The sequence below is a fragment of the Aythya ferina genome (assembly GCF_964211825.1).
Source record: "Aythya ferina genome assembly, chromosome: 2".
Taxonomy (NCBI): Eukaryota; Metazoa; Chordata; class Aves; order Anseriformes; family Anatidae; genus Aythya; species Aythya ferina.
In genome coordinates, this window is record NC_140297.1 from 59,991,857 (window position 1) to 60,011,430 (window position 19,574).

At 38.1% G+C, this 19,574-nt stretch overlaps 1 protein-coding gene across 2 annotated transcripts in view; it reads right to left on the bottom strand.

The window, feature by feature from the left end:
* Positions 1 to 19,574, bottom strand: part of POU6F2 (POU class 6 homeobox 2) — a 308,147-nt gene that overhangs the window by 264,805 nt on the left and 23,768 nt on the right. For both annotated transcript variants that reach the window (XM_084509804.1, XM_084509803.1), the window contains exon 2: positions 132 to 303. In XM_084509804.1, the coding sequence (XP_084365930.1) occupies positions 132 to 297 (166 nt within the window). In that variant the 5' untranslated portion in view covers positions 298 to 303. The remainder of the gene's footprint in view (positions 1 to 131; positions 304 to 19,574) is intronic.

Consider the following 19,574-nt stretch of genomic DNA (forward strand, 5'->3'; position numbering starts at 1 on the left):
CTCCTTGGTACTTACAAGAAAATTGAGTGAACAAAAAAAAAAAAAAAAAAAGGAAGGAAAAAAGAACGGGGGGGAGATTGCTCTTCCGGACAACATGGTAGCAGTGAAATGAAATACCTAGACAGACTTACCGAAGAGCTTGCTGGGAGTGTCCTCGCTGTCATTTGATTCCACAGGCGCAAGCAGGGGCTCATTCAGCTCGTTGTCTGAAGTAGCTGCCTTGTCCTCACCTCTCAACTCTGCATTCATTTCACTCCGCAGTGACAGCAAGGGCTTACTGACTTGTCCAGCTATCATTGGATCCTAGGATGGGGGAAAAAAAGAGTCAGGGAAAAAAAAAAAAAAGTGGCAGCTTTGGTGTGCGTATACTCTCTCTTCCACTCCCTCTCCCTCACACACACACATACACTCTCTCTCTCTCTCTCTCTCTCTCTCTCTCTCTCTTATCTCTGGCTGCTCCTGCTGTTATTGCTGGCTGCAGTCAAGTGAAGAGCTATTACAGATCCAATGAGTTTTCCATTACTCCCCACCCTATTAAAGCTCAACTAGCATGTGAGAGATTCAGGATGCTTTGGAGAAGAACTTCTATGAAAGCAACATAACCAACACAGCTTTAATTGTGGGATGTGCTTTTTTGTGTGTACGTTTTTACACCTTGCTCTGCCCTTAACGTAGTAAGAAACAAAATTCCTGTATGCTCCAATGCCACAGAAGAGGAGCACCCTGTGAGCACTCCACAGTGATTTAAAGAGGCATCCTCTGCTGTACAACATTAACACAACCAAATACACAATATCTATCCTTCAAGTTTCTATTAAAATTCACAGCAACAAATAGCCATTTCATTACATACATTCAAGAGAGACACAGATTTTTTCTAACTATTCTTGTCTTTGGGATGCTATGCTCCCAAAGTCAATAAACACACACAAGCACATATTTTTGTTTTGAAAATAAAAAACACAAACTATTTTTTTTAAAAGATAAAATCAGGGAAGATACTTACACAAACAGTTTGCAATTATTCTCGTGTTTGGGACATTATATCCCCATAAAACCTTACATATATATATTTAAAATGTTTCTTGACGAATTGGATCTGTTTTATCTTCTGCTCACTGAGGACATTTGGGGGTCAAGCATTATTTCCAAGCACACACTATCCTCCTGTTTGCAAACTAACAGGTATAATATCATGACAGCAGGGAAACCAGAGCCCAAAAAATTTAAAAAAAGAAAAGAACAAGTGACCTTGTTGCACTCTCTGGCAGCTATTTATTGCAAAGTTCATGCTTAAATGGTTCTTATGCAGAGAACAGGTGACCAGCGAGCAAGTAGGTTGGTTAGCATATTCCCTCTGTCCCGTCACCACATTGGTCGATGTTTGCCTATGGGTTTTTTAATGTATTCATGTCTGAAAAGTGAATTTGATATGACACATGATAATCTATGAAAATGTTAATCAATACAAATAGTTTAAGCTGTCATCAAATGCACTTCTTTAGTCAATACTCATATCGCTGAAAACAATGTCACTGTCACCAGGGCTTAATTTGCACAGCACTTAAATATTGGACTCTGTGCATCAATGCACTCCTCTTCAAATACTGTAGGTAAACACATTTTCTCCCTATTTAAGGCTGAAGCACTCAGCACGCATTTAGCTGAGCCGAATCCTCCCTTTTGAATACCTTGATAGGTCCACTGGAGGGCAAAATTAATACTTAATTGAATCTCACAGTCATCAAAATAATCAATACTTTTTTATTATTTATTCTTTACAGTCTGTTGACTGTTTCAAACCTCTGAGGGAATGGTGGAAAGGATTCATGGCTTTGAAACACTGTCATTTAACAAGGTAATTTTCAGTGGGGCATTAGGGGTTGTGAAACATATAATAAAACAAAAATGGTGGCTTATAATAGGAAGAAAGAAAAGAATTATATTTCTGCCATCTAACAAAACAGGATAAATAAAAAAGCAAGTGCAGGGAGAGGGAGAAAGGAGGGGGAAGAGGGAGAGAAAGACTGGCTTTTGAAGGGTTTTATCATATCAAGAGCAGAGCTGAGCTTTCATAATGCTGACATTTCTCATCCTGACAATCCTAAACAAGTGGAAAGGATGAGATCGCAGATATCATCTTTCATCACATTCCCCAGCTTAAGAACCAACATGACAGCTTCTCTCCCCTTTACACTGTTAATTACTAAATAAAATACTGCTCTCTGTCAGCATTAGATTATTGCAGATAGCAACCACAAACATTACTCCATTGTTTTGTTTTGCCTTTTTTTTTTAAACCAATGATACCTACCTTGAACTCTTCAGAAAATAAATTGGGCTTGTGTCTACATATTGTAAATATATGAAACATAATCAATTTAATCAATGTGGTCAATCCATGTTATTGTCAGGCTAAATTGCTAGTGATTTATTAACATTTCATTTACTGTATTTATTAGCCAGCAACAATCTGAACATTGCTTAGATGATTCTAGGAAGGAAAGAGAATTTAACAGATTTCTTTTGCAAATGCTATAAAAACCCCTCTGACTTGTTTTGCCTCATATTCATAGTACATTATTGACAAAGTCATTTACTGAGGCAGGATTTTTGTTGTTGTTGTTGTTTTGCTTTCATATACTATATAATGCACTTTAGCAGATTTTCCAGCTAAAGGTCACTGTGAACACAATATTGTTTCTAAGTCTGGGCTGATGCCCTCAGCTTCAGCCATTCAAAACTAATAGCAAGCGTGCTTCCATAGCCAACATGAATCAGGATAAAATTTGACCCTTTTCAGGAAAGTATTTTGGGGAGGGAACTAATCCCATCCACAAACTACACAGCTAATCTGAGGACTACCAGCAATTTAATGGAGATGCCACATCAGTAGGATTCTAGATTAAATTCTCAGCTGCCAAATTTTGAAGTTGAATACATGAAAAATGGGATGAAGAATAATGTAGAAAATGTGACAGCACTGGGAGAAACCTCACCCCTTAGATATTAGTGGATTCAGAGCAACTTCAGCAGGGCTAGGATTTTACCTGTTATGCACATCAATAATTCGGCCTCATCTGGAGCACTTTGTTCATTTCTGGTTAGCCCAGCTAAGAAATACATCAGAAAGATGTGCAGGAAAAAACGATAAAGAGATTGAAAGGATTGGGAATGTTTACCTGACAAAACTGAATAAGAACAAGTATGATCAAAGTATACAAAATAATAAACATCAGGGAGAAAATGCAGATCAGGAACTATTCACCCTATCTCATCTGAGAAGAAAAAGGGCCTCCACTGAATGGAAAAGCTGGAGTATCAAATAATAATTAAGATACTTTTCCAAACAATTAGTAGTGAAAACGTGTGGAACTCAACATTTCAGAATATCCCTCAGACCTGCACTACAAGCATCTCCACAGACCCTTGCTTGACTTGCAGCCTCTTGCAGCAAATTCAGAACAGCTTTACAAATGCAGAGCAAAGGATTGTAAAAACTGAAATGTAAATTGCTGCCCCCTCACCCAAACTGTACCAGCACCTGTAGTTAACCTCCAGGGTAGCTCTGTGTCAGATGGTAAGTGAATGACAACTTTCTCTATAAGCAGACAGATTAGGTACTGTCTAAGTTTCTAGCCTACATGAAGACTAAATAAATCACTGAAATGATGGGTTGAGAGAGTTTCTTTCTTTCAAAAACATACTTTTAAAAAAAATTGACAGTTTTTACTCCAGGTTGTCTCTAGACCTTCAGTTGCTTTGAGGACTTAAGAATATGTTTCTTTTACGGCAGATTACACATGATTAAAAACTTATTTTTACAAACAATGCAATTCAAATTCCAGCACATGGCCAGTGGACTGGTCTGGGAAATTACCCAGGAACAGGATGGGATTTTTCTGTTTTCCTAATGGCTTCTCTCTCTCTCAAAAAAAAAAAAAAAAAAAAAAAAAAAAGTCCCCAGCACCCCCAAGATCTGCAGTAGTTGATATGAATCTGTCACAGTGGCCAGCTACTGGCCCAGCAGCCTTCTTCTTCTCCACCCAGCGAGGACCCCAGGGTGTCAGAGGATGAGCCAAGTCCAAGAATTGCACGTGCACCTCTCGCAGATAATCCCATCAGGATCTGTTCTCCTCCCTGCCCTGGATGTGCTTGCTTTTTGGAAGGTGAGAAAGATCAGGTTATACTTTGCAGCGCAACACAGCAACTTCTGTTGATCAACACCCACACAAAACTTTTAGCTATTCATAAATAAAATTGAAAAGTTTAGGAATATATATATATATAAAAAAAAAAAAAAAAAAAGCAAGACAAACTTTGTGAAAAGGGTTTATCTGCTTTAAGTGGAAGGCAAGGGTACATAAAAAGGATATAATACTATGGTATTTCAGATGGGTTTATAACCACAAGAGCAAAGCTCTTGTTCTAGAACTGAGGAATTGCAATCCCCTTATTCAAAATATACCTGTAAATATGACGCATGTAGTGACAAATTTTACACGCATCTCTTGCAGATACTCATATAGCTTGTCATCAATTTCTTGTCCAGCTAACACCGGTATTACCAGACTTGCCTGTTTTCTATGAGCTTTTGCTGACAGTTCTGTGCGGAGAGTGGTCCTCCCTGCTGTGTCTCTCCCTTAAGGGCGGCTCATAGCTTCTCTAAGTCAGCTCGCAATAGCTGCCTGCACCTCTGCTCAGCTCCACCGCTCCCAGACTTGACTTCTACAAGCTGTTGGGCTTAATTTGCCAGTAAAAAACAGGTGGATTTGCAAATGCAAATTACAGCTCTGGTTACATGCCCTCTTTCAAAAGCCAAAACCTTTGGTTTCTTTTCTGCAGCACTGTACAAAATACAGAAGAACATTTATCACTGTGTTAAAAGCTTTGTCTCTGCTCTTTAAGGGTAAAGGTGCAGTTTCTAGCAAAACTATTTAGTAATCAAAGACAGCTTTTACAGGAAACTATATGGTTTTCGTGTGAAACATGCCCTAGGCAGAGATCTAAAAAGGGGAGTACAAACTACTTTTACCCTTAACATAGGATTTGCGTGATGATATGGCTTTATAAAGGCTTCATGCACTGGTTTAGCCATTGGGCTAAATTTTGTACTCACTGCACCATAAACATTCCTGGTCTGAATTTAATTACATTGTTTCAATAAAAAAGTAAGATCCTTTGTTTTCCTTCTTTTTATTTTTACTTTAGTTTGAAATCACTTCATTTCTGTCTTAAACATACTTTAAAGTAATTTCCTGATATTTTTTTCCCCCTGAAAATATGAAATAAATTATGCCCTCCTCCAGGATACTGATCACGCACAGAATTCTGTTAGAGAGTGCATTTTTGAGCAATCATTCCAATTATGTTACCAATAAATAAAAGTTCAATGTTCAGATATTCTAATGATTACACCAAAGATTTTGATATTTTAGATTTCTTTTTAATCAAGACAGAGCACATCATAGCCTTAAAGTTATTTTAGTATATAACTTGCGGCATTGAGTGAAGAATACATTAAAAATCTCTACTGGGAAAGGATTAGTTTTATTTGTATCAAATACCAGTGAAATTTAGGAATGTGTTATCCTTTGGTCCTCTTACGAACTGGTCCTCCTTCCTGTCTTATTGCTTTTAGAGGCATTCAATATTATTATTATTATTATTTTTAATAAAGATTTCTAAACAGACAATTTTGATTCTTCCTTCTTTAAACCTTGTATCTGCTGTCACTAATGTGCCAATATTTCTATCCCAATCAATCCATAGTGTAGCTTATGCAAACTTCTTTGAATCATCCTTCAGACCCCTGCTAGCCTCTGACCATTGCTACCTGCTGGTTGTCATTGCCCCAGAAAAGTTAGAGAAAAGCTTATTTTCTTCACAGCCACCTCTACCACCATCCTTAGATGGATGTTTCTATAAGTAAAACAAACAAGGCTGCTGATATGCGATCACTGATCTCCCTTCACTGCTTTAATCTCGTACTTCTGTTTACTGCATTACATATTTAGTTATATTACCTGTATTACTCATATTTTCTTACTACTATCTTCAGTATTGCCTCTCCTTCCTCTTACAGCAAGAAGCTAATATATCCCCAGGTCTTCTCACTCAATATAAATATCATCACCTGAAACAGTCTCCACTTTTCTTCAGCTAGAACTATATTTATCTCCTCATGAAAATCTCTGCAGTGGAAAAGATAGTTCTGTTTTTCTCTGTTTTCTCAGTGCTACTTTGACTTTGGACATCGTATTTCTGCAGTGATACTCATCTTCATATCTAATGGCCAGGTTGCGGTTAAAAAGAAGTATTCTCTAGTTTGAAACAACATTGTAAGAAGTTAGCAGTGTGCAATTATACCCATATAAAGTGTAGTATTACTAATATAACAATTTAATTTAGAAAGTTAGGGAGACTATCACTGCTCACAGTGCTTTCATTTAAATGTTCTTTTCTGGTTAGTCAGTGATGTTATGTTGGTCTCCTTTGTTTATATTCTTAATTTTAGGTCCTTTAGAAGTTGAAAAGGTTAGTGCTGCTTAACGTAACAACTTCTGACAGAAAATGTTTTTCTGAAATTCATGGAGGGTTTAGTTGTAGTTTTAGCAATCTTTTTATTTTTATTTTTTAACTACATTTTTTATGCAGCAACATCCTTCAAATTACTATGTCTTGAGGTTTCAATACTATGACATGCTTTTAAAAAACACAAAACTACCTCACTAGACATACTTTTGACCATCCTGAACCATTAGTTTTCCCTAATGAAAAAGTTTCACAGGTTTCTTGCACCTATTGACAGAAAGCTGAAAGGTTCACAAGGCAAGTCCTCATCAATTTGTTGGTCAGGTTGCTCTGCAACACTAACAGGAGGCTGCAGAATGGAAACATACACATGACAACCACACAGTAATAAATGACTGGGTCACAATTTTATTTTATTGGGTTTATTGCTATAAGCACATCCCTAGCAGTTTCATATAGCAAGTCAAGCTGTGCACTTCAAACATGCAAAAAAGTTAAAGGATGCTGTTTTTACCATATACAAGAGGAGCAAATGTGTCAGTTGCATCTGTGGTCCAAATAAAGCAATCTGGAACCAACCAGGAAAAAAAAAAAAAAAGACATGAATCCATCCAGCCATTGCATTTTTCCTGACCAACATGACATTTAGGAATCACTAATGCAAGAGTACCAACAGCACAGATGTTTTACTCTAAACAATGCTTTTGCTCATAGAGGTGACCTTACTACTGCTGATCCAGTTATTAATCTGATTAAAGATTCCTTCCACTCCTCCTGTTGCAAACCATTTCATCCTTATAATTTTCTGCTACACACACAGAATAGCTACATAGCTGTTATCTATTAATTCTAGGTTAACCAGAGTCCAGCCTCTGCAATATTCCAATGATTTCCCTTATTAAATGACATGCTGCTCATTAAAAAGGAGCTTGCTCATCCATGGACATATTTCAAAGGTTTGTATGCATCCAGAGGTCAAGAGCCAGAGAAGCTGCTATTCTGAAAGGCTACCATGGTCCTCAAAACACAAGATGGACAACAGCACACAACCATTAGGAGAAATAAGTCTTGAGAACAGTGAGAGAAAGGAACCTTCTAGCTCAAGGTTCTCGCAACCATCTAAAAGCAGATGATTTTTGAGAGACCAGAAGAGCAAGCTCTATAGATCATGACAGGACACAGGTGGAACAGGCAGTAACTTCCCACCCGCACCACCCCCTGGGGCCAGTATGGAGAAATCAGCCCTCATGAGACTTTCCCCCCTACTACTCTTCTGCCATCTGATCTTCCAAAAAGAGTGGATCATATAAGAGAGCAATTAAATTCAAAATTAGAAGACAGCCCCTATCTGGAGCAAGACTTTGACAGTTTTGTCATAGAAATAGTGGACTGTTTCCTCTGCTCTGTTGGTTCTATTCAGCAGGGATCTGTGTCAAACAAAAAAAAAAGTCATCCAAAAAATTCTAAGTCTATAATAGCTAAGATTTTCTAGAATTTGCATACTGGGTCAACTTACCAGAGAACTTGAGAAAATTTTCAATACAAAGCAGAAGACATTGTCTTCCATTAAAAAAAAAAAAAAAAAAAAAAAAAAAAAAAAGTATTAAAACATTTCTGCAAAGGTATTCATCATTCCTAGGGGAAAAAATACCATTCCAATCTAATGTAATAAACATATTGTAGCTGTCTAGAGGATTTCATATAAAAACAAAAAATTCTCATTTTCTGTAAAAATGATTTCACATTTGGTTGTTTTAGTCTCCACAACAACCACGTAAAGGACACAATTCTACTTGCCAAATCATCTTCATACAAGTGCTCTTTCACCAGCCTGCCTGTTTGATAACCTGTTGTTGTTTATATTAACTTGACTTCTATTTTGAGGGAGCCTTGAGCACAAGTTTTTTTTTTTAAATCCCTTCCTCTCTCCAGCCAATCTTGTGACATTAAAAGCTCCATCCAGCAACTACACCATTCCTTCATCAAAATAATCCTTCTGCTTTCTAGAAGGAAGAAACAGGCCATTACAGCCCCCGAAACTATGAAATGCACGACACTTCATGGAGTGCTGGTAGTCATGGGTTGCGGTTGTTTTTATGTTTGTTTATTTTAGTTAAAACATTGCTTCCTGAGATTGCCACCATAAAGCATCCAAGTGGCATGAGTTTGGCATAAACAGAATTTAAGTATAGCATTTTGTATGTATCTATTTGGCATGTTTTGGCTACGATGTGCACACTAGAAAGACAGTGAGAAATACCAGGGCAAGAATTCAGTTAAAATAACTTTTAAAAAACAGCATGTCCATAACCACACCCAAACTGAAGATAACTTTTGAATGTTGATAACAAGAGAGAAACTTGACTAGGCAACCTAGAAGGGGCTCACAGCAACTGAAAGAAACTTTCTAGTTAAAGGAAAACTTTGTTTTACCTAACATTTCAGGATTTCCAAGTTGTAAAACAAAGGAACCAGTAACTTGAATTTTGGGGGAAAAAAAAAATCATAGCATGGGTTATGGTGCTGAACGCTGTGTTCATACATAACATGTATTTTATGTATTTATTTTATGTATTATGTGATTAGCAAGGTTGTCAGCAGAGCTCTTGATCCTCTTCGTGCTACTTGCTTTAATACAGCACACTTGAATTCTAGGGACAAGTATGGGAAATGACATTGCTTGGCCTGCATCAGAATCAGAGTAGCCAGGGGGATTAGGGAAGTGATGGACCCCTTGGTGTGGCACTGGTGAGGCCACACCTCAGCCACTCTGATCACTTTTGGGCCCGCTGCTCCAAGAATATTGAGTTGCCCAAGAGTGTACAGAGAAGAGCAATGAGGCTGGTGAAGGTACATAAAAATAAGGGTTGTGAGGAGAGACCTCATCGGTCTCTACAACTACCTGACAGGAGGTTGCAGAGAGGAACACGGTGATCTTTTTTCTTGGGTAAGAAGTGACAGGACTTGAAGAAGTGATGTTGTGCCAGAGGAAGTTTAGGCTGGACATTAGGAAGAACTTCTTCAAGCAGAGGATTGTAGAGTATCTGAACAGGATGCCAAGGGAAGGGGCTGAGTCCCCATCCCTGGAGTCATTTAAGAGAAATGTGGTCATGACACTAAGGAGCATGGACCTGTGATGTGTGATGGGACTCAGCAGGTCAGGTTGATGACTGGACGTGGTGATCTTTAAGGTCTTTTCCAACCTAGATGATTCTGATTTCTACTGGGACTGTACCTTAGTGGTAGGGACCTGAACTGCCCTCTATTTCCTTTCATCTTATCTAGACAGAATTAAATAGCAAAAATGCCCATATATTGAAGAAACTGAAACCTTCACCAGAACTGAGCCTCACAAATGAAAATACTCTCTTCTTTTTCCAGCTACCAGAAGACACACTGCAGTAGAATGTGTAGCTATCAGGTTAAGAGCAAGAATGCCAAATCATTTTTCTTATGGTTCTCCTACATTGAGCTCATCTGACAACAAAGCCTGCTGTTATAAATGCTAAACATACTTAATAATACCACAAATGTTGCAGATCAATAATGTTAGGCTTTTTATATTTTCTAAGCCTTTCCCACTGATAAATGAGTGCAATTTTTCGTAATCATCACAGAGAAGCTTTTGGGTTACTTTTCTTCATACCAGGTCTTCATCAACACCTGGGTACCACATATTTGTTTTCGCAGTGTAAATCTCAACATATTAATTTCTAAGTGAATATATTCCAACTTCAGTATGCCCTTAACCGTCACACAGCTTCACAGTCCATCCTGAAGAAATCTGCATAAGGATGTGTTTCTTTAAGATGAAGTCCAAAGATAGTCTCACTTTTTGTCAAAGGCTTTCATCTGCTGGAAGTTGCAGGTATACTTAAATTCCCAACATTTCATTTGTTAGTACTACGGTAGGATATGTCACACACCACATCCAGTAGCACTATTATGTGTCAGGCATATAGGAAGATATCACTTCAGAGCAGCGTAACAGCACTTTTCCTGTTTAATGCTTTACAATGGGAAATCAGCGTAACATTTACTGATCATTTTAGCAGCAATTACAGTAAGTGGATTATCAATACACAATGAATGAAGCATTTCTCAGACCTGCTAGTATTTTCCTACATGGACAATTCAATTCTTTATTAGATACTGCTCAATTTGTTTGTTTTGTTGGGTTGTTTTCTTTGTGTGTGTGTATTTTCTTGTTTGTTTTTGTTTGATTTAAAAAAGGTTGCCACAATTACTTGTCATTGGCTTCCTCTCACTTTTTAAGGAAACTGCTTTTAAGAAATATTTTATGGTAGATAATCTGATAACAGTTAAAAAACAACAGAACAACATGCAGATACAGTAACACCTTCTGTTGCTTGCTCATTTGCAAACTGGTGAACACACTAGGATGCTTGATTTCACCCTTAAAGAGTAACTATCACCACCCTCCTTAGAGAGCACAGTCAAAAATACTGTTGATTCCTTCTGCTTCAACAGCAGAAAATTTTGTGAAGATCGTGCTATTGTCATATATACGTGTGCACTTACATACAGATATTGATCAATTTTATATACACAAAACATACGCATTTATACATATTTATGAACACATATATAGGTGCGTACAAATGGTCCTAAGACTCCTGCCAGTGAAACCATTTGGACTGTTGCCATCAGCTTCAACAGGCACAACAGACTCAGTTCCCTGCATGAAGAATCACCAAGATCTAGGGAAAGGCCATGATATTTTTGTCATTGAAATCAATAACAGAACATCAATAAGTAGTTCTAAAAGTAGTTTAGCTGTTTCAAAAATGTAGGTCAACATAAGCAATCTCATAATGCCATTGGTCTTAAGTTGCTCTTCAACATGCTTCAATCTTTGTGTATTATTTCTAAAGAGTAATAAATGTACTTTTTGAACATTGTTTGAAATAACCCTGCAAATTATGCCATGTCTCCAATAAATTTATTTTCAAAATATAGGATTACATGAAGTGTGCACTATACATGCACAAATAGGAAGGACATTAGGAAATGTGTGTGGAAACAAGCAAACCTTGAATGAATATAGAAATGGCCACTAATAGCTTCTGAATGTTTTAAAAAGTTACAAAACAAAATGCAGAATAGAGATTTGATCACAATCTCACATTATTTTTTCATTACAAACTGTCTTCATACATCATTCTAAATTGAAACTAGTTTTGCGTTTGGCATATATAAGTTTAAAGAATCATTTGGTTACATTTTTGCTTTTTACTTTTAAGAAAAAAGCAAATTACTATGCCCACATATATAATTAGTTTTTTGTTGTTGTTGTTTTTGAATCAGGAAGGTATCACAGAATTTCTAGGTTGGAAGAGACCTCAAGATCATCGAGTCCAACCTCTGACCTAACGCTAACAGTCCCCACTAAACCATATCCCTAAGCTCTACATCTAAATGTCTTTTAAAGACTTCCAGGGATGGTGACTCAACCACTTCCCTGGGCAGCCTGTTCCAATGCCTAACAACCCTTTCAGTGAAGAAGTTCTTCCTAACATCTAACCTAAAACTCCCCTGGCGCAACTTTAGCCCATTCCCCCTCGTCCTGTCACCAGGCACGTGGGAGAACAGGCCAACCCCCACCTCGCTACAGCCTCCTTTGAGGTACCTATAGAGAGCTATAAAGGTCGCCCCTGAGCCTCCTCTTCTCCAGGCTGAACAAGCCCAGCTCCCTCAGCTGCTCCTCGTAGGACTTGTTCTCCAGGCCCCTCACCAGCTTCGTCGCCCTTCTCTGAACCCGCTCAAGCACCTCCATGTCCTTCTTGTAGTGAGGGGCCCAAAACTGAACACAGTATTCGAGGTGCGGCCTCACCAGAGCTGAGTACAGGGGGATGATCACCTCCCTAGCCCTGCTGGTCACACTGTTTCTGATACAAGTCAGGATGCCGTTGGCCTTCTTGGCCACCTGATCACACTGCTGGCTCATATTCAGCCGACTATCAACCATCACTCCCAGGTCCTTCTCTGCCTGGCAGCTCTCCAACCACTCATCTCCCAGCCTGTAGCTCTGCTTGGGGTTATTGCGCCCCAGGTGCAGGACCCGGCACTTGGCCTTGTTGAACTTCATGCAGTTGACCTCAGCCCATCGGTGCAGCCTATCCAGATCCTCCTGCAGAGCTTTCCTACCCTCAAGCAGATCAACACACGCACCTAACTTGGTGTCATCTGCGAACTTACTGAGGGTGCACTCGATGCCCTCGTCCAGATCATTGATGAAGATATTAAAGAGGACCGGCCCCAGCACCAAGCCCTGGGGGACGCCACTAGTGACTGGCCTCCAACTGGTCTTGACTCCATTTACCACGACTCTTTGGGCCCGGCTATCCAGCCAGTTTCTAACCCAACGAAGCGTGCGTGTATGTATAGTTACAGTTTGTAAACACAAAGGCAAAGAGCCACTTGAGTTTCCTCCAGCAAGCCTGAGTGTACCAGTACAGCTGTGAGAGCATATCAGTATTCCTTCTTCCACTCCACCTTCTTCCTCCCTGTTACCCATCTTTCAATGAAAAAAAACAGCCTTTTTTGTTGTTGTTGTGGGCAAAAGTTTGCCCCCTGGTGATTAGAATTAGAGGACCAACATCTCAGGTACACACTCTTACTACTAAGCCTCTAAGCACTGCTGTCCCACTCACCTCACGTCTATTCTGTTTAATTGTTTTGCAAAGAGCAGTGACTGGTAAGCATCCCTATAAAAATATGTAAGTTAATTTTAAAACCCTGTCCCTACAGAGCCTCTACTTATCTCTCTCTTGATCTCTGCTTTTCTAGGACTTAACTTTGCCAAAACACTGGTGTATTATCAGCACAGTTTTAGTCCCAAAGCCAAAACACAACACCATATGGGCTGCCATAAAGAACGTTAACTCGAGCCAGATGGACCCACTGCAATGAGTCAGATCTAAAAGCAGGGAAACTGAGTGGAGCATTCACATAACCAAGAATTTCCTTGATTTCCCTTTTCTCACAGCCAGACAGCTCTGTTACACTCACAAGCCTGATCATCGCAGCTCATGTGCTTCCTCTGGAAGCCAAATGCTGGCTTGTTTCTATCACCTGAACTCAGTATATCACATGGGCCTGAAGAGTGCTGAGCTCTTGGCAAATTGAAAGCAAAACCAAAGAGACTTAGGCAAGGACCAAGTAAAAGCTGTGACATTTGGGGTGAGTAAAACCATTGACTTAAACCACCCCATTTGTTGGTTTTGTTGTTGGGTTGGTTTTTTGTTGTTGTTTTTGTTGTTGTTTTTTCATTTTAGACCAAACTTTTTTTTCATAGATTTAAATTAACTTTTCAATTTACTTTCACCAACACTTTTTTCATCTATTACTTCTTGTGTTATATAAATATTTCTCGGCATTATAATAGCTAAGTGCTTAATCATGGTCTTTGATCTCTGTGTTTCCATGCAGGCTAGATTGTCCTCAGAATTTACAGGGACATTAAAATGTTCTCTTTGGCCATAAAATCAAGTTGGTGGGCAATTACTTCAATATGACACCTTATAGAAGCTTACCATCATGTCTTCACTTTAAACATTGTAAGTCAATGAAATTATATTGCAGCCATTGACAACACATACAATTTTGCCTGTTTGATATCCCATTACTGCAATAGCAGCCACAATAGTTTTGGAGAAAGCTCTTTTTTTCCATGAGAACGTGCTACAAGTAAGGCTTATTTGTAGGGAGCACAATAACACTACTTAAGTGACTCTCACAAAGTCTTTGCCAGATTCCAAGATAAAGTACAAGAGTAATGCACTCACTTGTTTTACTAATAATTCTGTATATAGACAAGACCAGAAGCTCCAGTGCAGAATCAAATTGTTCACACAATTGATTCATCTGTGCAGTCAAAGTAACAAAAGCATTATTCTCAGACCAGACACTTAGCTTAGGATCAACACAACTGACATGGGATCATTTGTGTTATGCTAGAATATGCACATACATCTTCCCTATAAAGTTCCCTATAAAGTATACAAAACTAGCAGAAAACAGGAACTGTAACCTCTACATAAACAGTATTATTTGTCCACTGCTACAAGATCTTCTCTCTTGTGGCTATCTTTCAGTTTCAAATCCTAACATACCCAGCACTGAATTTCTGTTCGGCTCCAAACTACCCCTTCATGCGCGAAGTCTAGAAACTCACAAGCCTTGAAGCTTGAAAGGAATACACAGGAATACACTGGGGGGGGGGGGGTATGCTACTTTTAAAGGACTGTGAGGATTAAGCACGGAACATAACTAAGCCCAAGCATTTTATAAAAGGGAAGTTAATAAAATAAGGAGAAAGTCTAACTCCTACAATGACTCCAAAAATTTGTTAAATTTGTTAAATTTATTATGACAGAGGAACTGAAATACTGAGATGAAAACAAAGACATGTTTATGCTACAGTGAAATCATGGCCTTAGGATACAATAGTCATTTATCTATATCTGAAAGGTATAAACTGGTTCCTCGAGCATGTAACTCCGCACTAAGTATACATACTGGAATCAATGGGATCACTTATATGATCTGATTTTGTGAGACTGAAGCCCAGCAGTGAAGGCAAATTGCTGAAAAGTAACTCCAGAGCTAATTAGGAGGAAAAGGATGGAAATGACATCACAATACATACAATGGGCATTATGAAGGGGAGAGAAAGGGGGCGTGGAGAAAAAGAACATGAAAAGCAAGTGCTTAGATTACAACCTTCTCCTGAAAAAGCATGTAGAAAAAGCTCTTCTGTGATATTTGACATTCAGCTGGATGGACATGGAAATGCACAACACAGAAGTGCACAATCATGCACTGTTATGGCATCTTCTAAGAAAAAACAAAAGTCTATCACCTCAAAATTGCTGTAAGTCAAAGGAATATGTTTTGCACTACTACCCAAAGAAACATTTTAAAACAGCACTGAACTTATAACGTCATTTCTTTTATTTCTTAAAGTCTTTCTCAAGTTTACCCCATTTGCAATCAAGCAGTGGATTCCCTTGCCTTTAAATGCTGCCTCTGCAGACTCAGCCTAGGATCTCACTATCAAAGTGTGTTCCCTGCAGCCTCATATACCATATTAACATCATTAATAAATGATGACCTCAGTAACACCTATTGTAATCCTATTGTCTTCACTAGGGTTCTGCAAATGTAATTTAGCACTTCATTTGAAGGCAATGAGATTGCAAAGGCAGTCTAGAAAGCAAAGCATAGTTTTTAACAGCATCTATGACCATGCACAGCAGAGTACTTTAGTCTTTCAGCTGGTGTCACAGATAAAACACTAGTAAAACCTGACATTGCTTAGTATAATTGTTCTGCATACAACTTTACAGCAATATCATACTTTTAAGAGAATTATAACATGTACAGATGTTATTAAGGAAGCAATCACACATCATGAGTATGACAATTACATAACTTCACTGAAGTCCCATTTTTGGCTCCTTGTACTGCTTCAAATCCCATTGCTTTGGCTGGAAACATTTGTTTTAAAGAGAGGAAAAAAAAAAAAAAAAAAAAAAAAAGCAGTATATACTCTGAAGACCAAAGAAAAAACTTACACTAAACTTGGGGAATATTTGTCAGACAATTCCTAGTTGCAGCTCATAGAGATGGAGGAAGTCCATGCTCTCAAATTTTTCACTTATGGTCACTGTGTCTCAGGTTTCTCATAGCTCAAGAAAGCTGATTACTAACCCTGAACATCTTTTATACTGTAAAAATATTTTAAAATGTAGAGCTTAAGTCTGCCAAAAAAAATGAGCTGTGAGTAAATTGTATTATTATTAAGTACTGCTAGTTTGAATGAGAGAAATTCCTACTTTCAACTATTTCTGGACACCATACACTAATTCAGATCAGGTAGTGTAATAACACCAAATTAAAAAAGCAGCCTTGCACAACACTGAACAGTTGCAACAGACAATTAAGATGGAAGAAGGGACACAAAAGCCTGAAAACAACGCAGCTCAAAAGGAAGTTTCCTATAGACCTTCACGTGTGCATGCACACTCCAACCTTGCAGCTTTGTGTCTTGTGCCAAATTTAAAAAGATTGAGGTAAAGGCAAAGCATAGTGGGGAGTGAAGACCAGCCAAATTTACCAGGCATGTGCCTCCCAAGAGAAAGCTGGAGGAGTTCCTACTCATTGACAGTGACCGTACTGCCATCCAGAGGTAGACTGCAGCTCAGAGCTAGCAAAGTCTTGCACTGCCTTGGAGCAAAGACCTCCCTTCAACCCACAAGGCAGTATCAGGAAGGTGGACAACTGATGAGGCAGTTTAGTTCTACAAGGGCTTGAGGTTTTACTGCTCATACCATTGCTAAGCGTGGATCTATTGCAAAATAACCTCCAAGTGGGTTTTTCTAGTTTAATTTGTTAGGAGATTATTAACTCTAACCTGCAGTCTCATTTTTCAGAGCAGCTAAATGCATGCATACAAATCTTTGTTGGGGGAATTATTGTTGGTTTAAAATAATAACAGCGGGGGGGGGGTTGGAATGACACTTCTATGAAAATGTTGAGCAAAGTCTGAGACTTATTTTTGGAAAGTAATCTGAAGAAACCTGGAGGTCTTGCTGAGTTTCACCAAGAGAACTGGTTGATAGAGAACTTGCTAGGATGTAGTACTGGTGTTCACGTTTCCCTCCAGGCTTCCATATTGAACATTTCAGTTTATAAAGGCAAACGGTGACAGACAAGCTTTCCTTTTGCTTCAGTCAACAGATAGAAGGAATTCAGATACAGCGTGAGAGATCATTTAGACCATAAGAGGAGGCAGGAATATGGCAGGATGAGAGAAGTGACCTGCTTATCTAGTAGTGACTGTGATCCAAAAAAAAAAAAGATCTATAACATACCTTCATTGGTTGCATCTGGCATTGGTAAGTGAGGAGTGACTAAGTAGCTTATTTAACTAAATGAATACTGAACATTCTTACCTCTTGACCTAGACTGAGAATAAACTGTCATCACAAACATCATTTAGGACTGACATATGCAGTAAGGTATGTTACAGTTTAATATTAAAGACAAAAAAAAAAAAAAAAAGTTAATTTAAATATTTTTCTAGCTTTTTAATAAAGAATTCTGCATACTTTAGATGTTTGGAATTCTTAAAACTGAAATAGTGATTTCAGGTTTAATTTATAATGTAATAGAGGAAGATTTGTCTGATAAAACAAACAGCACAGGTCACAAAGACATTCCTACTCCATTTAGTAGATTAATTTGTAATCACTTATTAAGTAAAATAAAGGCTTGACATGAGATATCTATACTACTACCAATAATATATAGACTTTTAGCATAAGAGGTGTATCAGATTACTTGGATAGAAATAGCAAAGGGCATTGAAATAATTACTTGGAATCCAAACAGAATTATACACTATAAAGTCCTTCCTTCAGAAAGAAATCTTTTGTCTCCATACTATCCGCTGCTGATGCCACTGAACACTCTAGAGAGATGGAGAAAGAACTCACTCTGGATGAGGACAATCTATCAAAATCTTCTCTGGAACTAGAACTGCTGTTATAACAGATCAATAAATGCTACTTGTTGATCTACAGCAGCAGAATCATGAAGGCGTCTACTCAAATAAAACCCTACGTATATGTGTATTAACCAGTGTGTTTGTGTATATGCCCATTTAAATATTAATTCTAAATAAACTTCAGAGATTTTTATTATTGTATTCATGCACATACATAATCTGACATTGACCAAAGCACCCCTTACTGCTCTGTTAGCTTGAAATTCTGCAAGAGGGAAAAAAAAAAAGATAAGTCAAATATTAATGGAAAGTGGGATTTTCCTTGCAATAGCCTCAATAAATATGTCGGTTGGGGGAAAAAATAGGACAAAAATAGAAAGCTTATATCTTCAATATCAAAGAAAAGAATGTTTGTGTCAAATCTGTTGGAGAAATTGCCATGAATGGTTCATCTTTGTGAAAATATGACCCTTGTAATGCTAAGATCAGGGAGACGTAGGATGATAGGTTGAACAAGAGCTATTTGCAGAAGCTAAAAAGGTCTATAGGAAGTTTTCATTTGCATGTCTATTTTCCCAGTATTTTTAAATGGGTAGGACAGGGAAGTGTAGAAAACAGGTTTTCAATGTTGTTCATTAATTAGGATAAAAAGCAAAGTATATTAGTGTGAACATTGAAAAGTCCTTATAAACTGCATTCATTATTTTCAGTATGCAATATTTTTCATTTGAATTTATCTCTGTTTCCTTAGTTTTAGATCATCTGTGCTTTTGTTCTCTGTGGCCCATACTCTCCTGCTATTGTATACATATTTCAGCTTTCCTAAAATACTCAGGAAAAAAAAAAAAAAAAAAAAAAAAGTGCAGTGAAATATACAATACCTTTTAAATCAGAGAATTTGAAAAAGACCTTTTTATTAGCCTCATCTGTAAGGTCTGCTCAGGGAAGCATGCACTAATTCAGCACTTAATTCTACACCATTCCTCATGCAGAACATCCAGTTGTCTTTGCTCAGGATTCTGCAAGTAGAATAAATCTTACCATAAATCTCAAAGAAGTTTTTCCATGAGTGAAGACTTGGGACCTTGACCCTGTTGGGGCTGGTTGTAACAGCCAGCAGATCACTGGGGAGTTCAATATGGGCTGCATATGCTTAACTCAAAGAAAGTACATGAAAGGGCAGCAGTCATTGCATCCATACCAAAAACACAAAACTTGACTCCTGGTTGATCATTCATGCCAGGCCTGCTGCCCCAAGACAGACACCTCAACATTCAGTGGAAAAAAAAAAGTGCCACATATACTTCCGTTCAACTAAACTTGCACATGGCATATTTTATCACCTTCCTATGTCTGCAGCAGAAGGTAAGGAAAGAAATACTGATAACCAAGCTGCGTGCAGAAAAAGCTTTACAGATATTGAGGTATTTTTTTCTCCTTTTCTGTATCCCTTCCTGATTTTAGGTTTCATGGAAAATCTGGTGGCTCATTGTTCTATTGTTTGAGT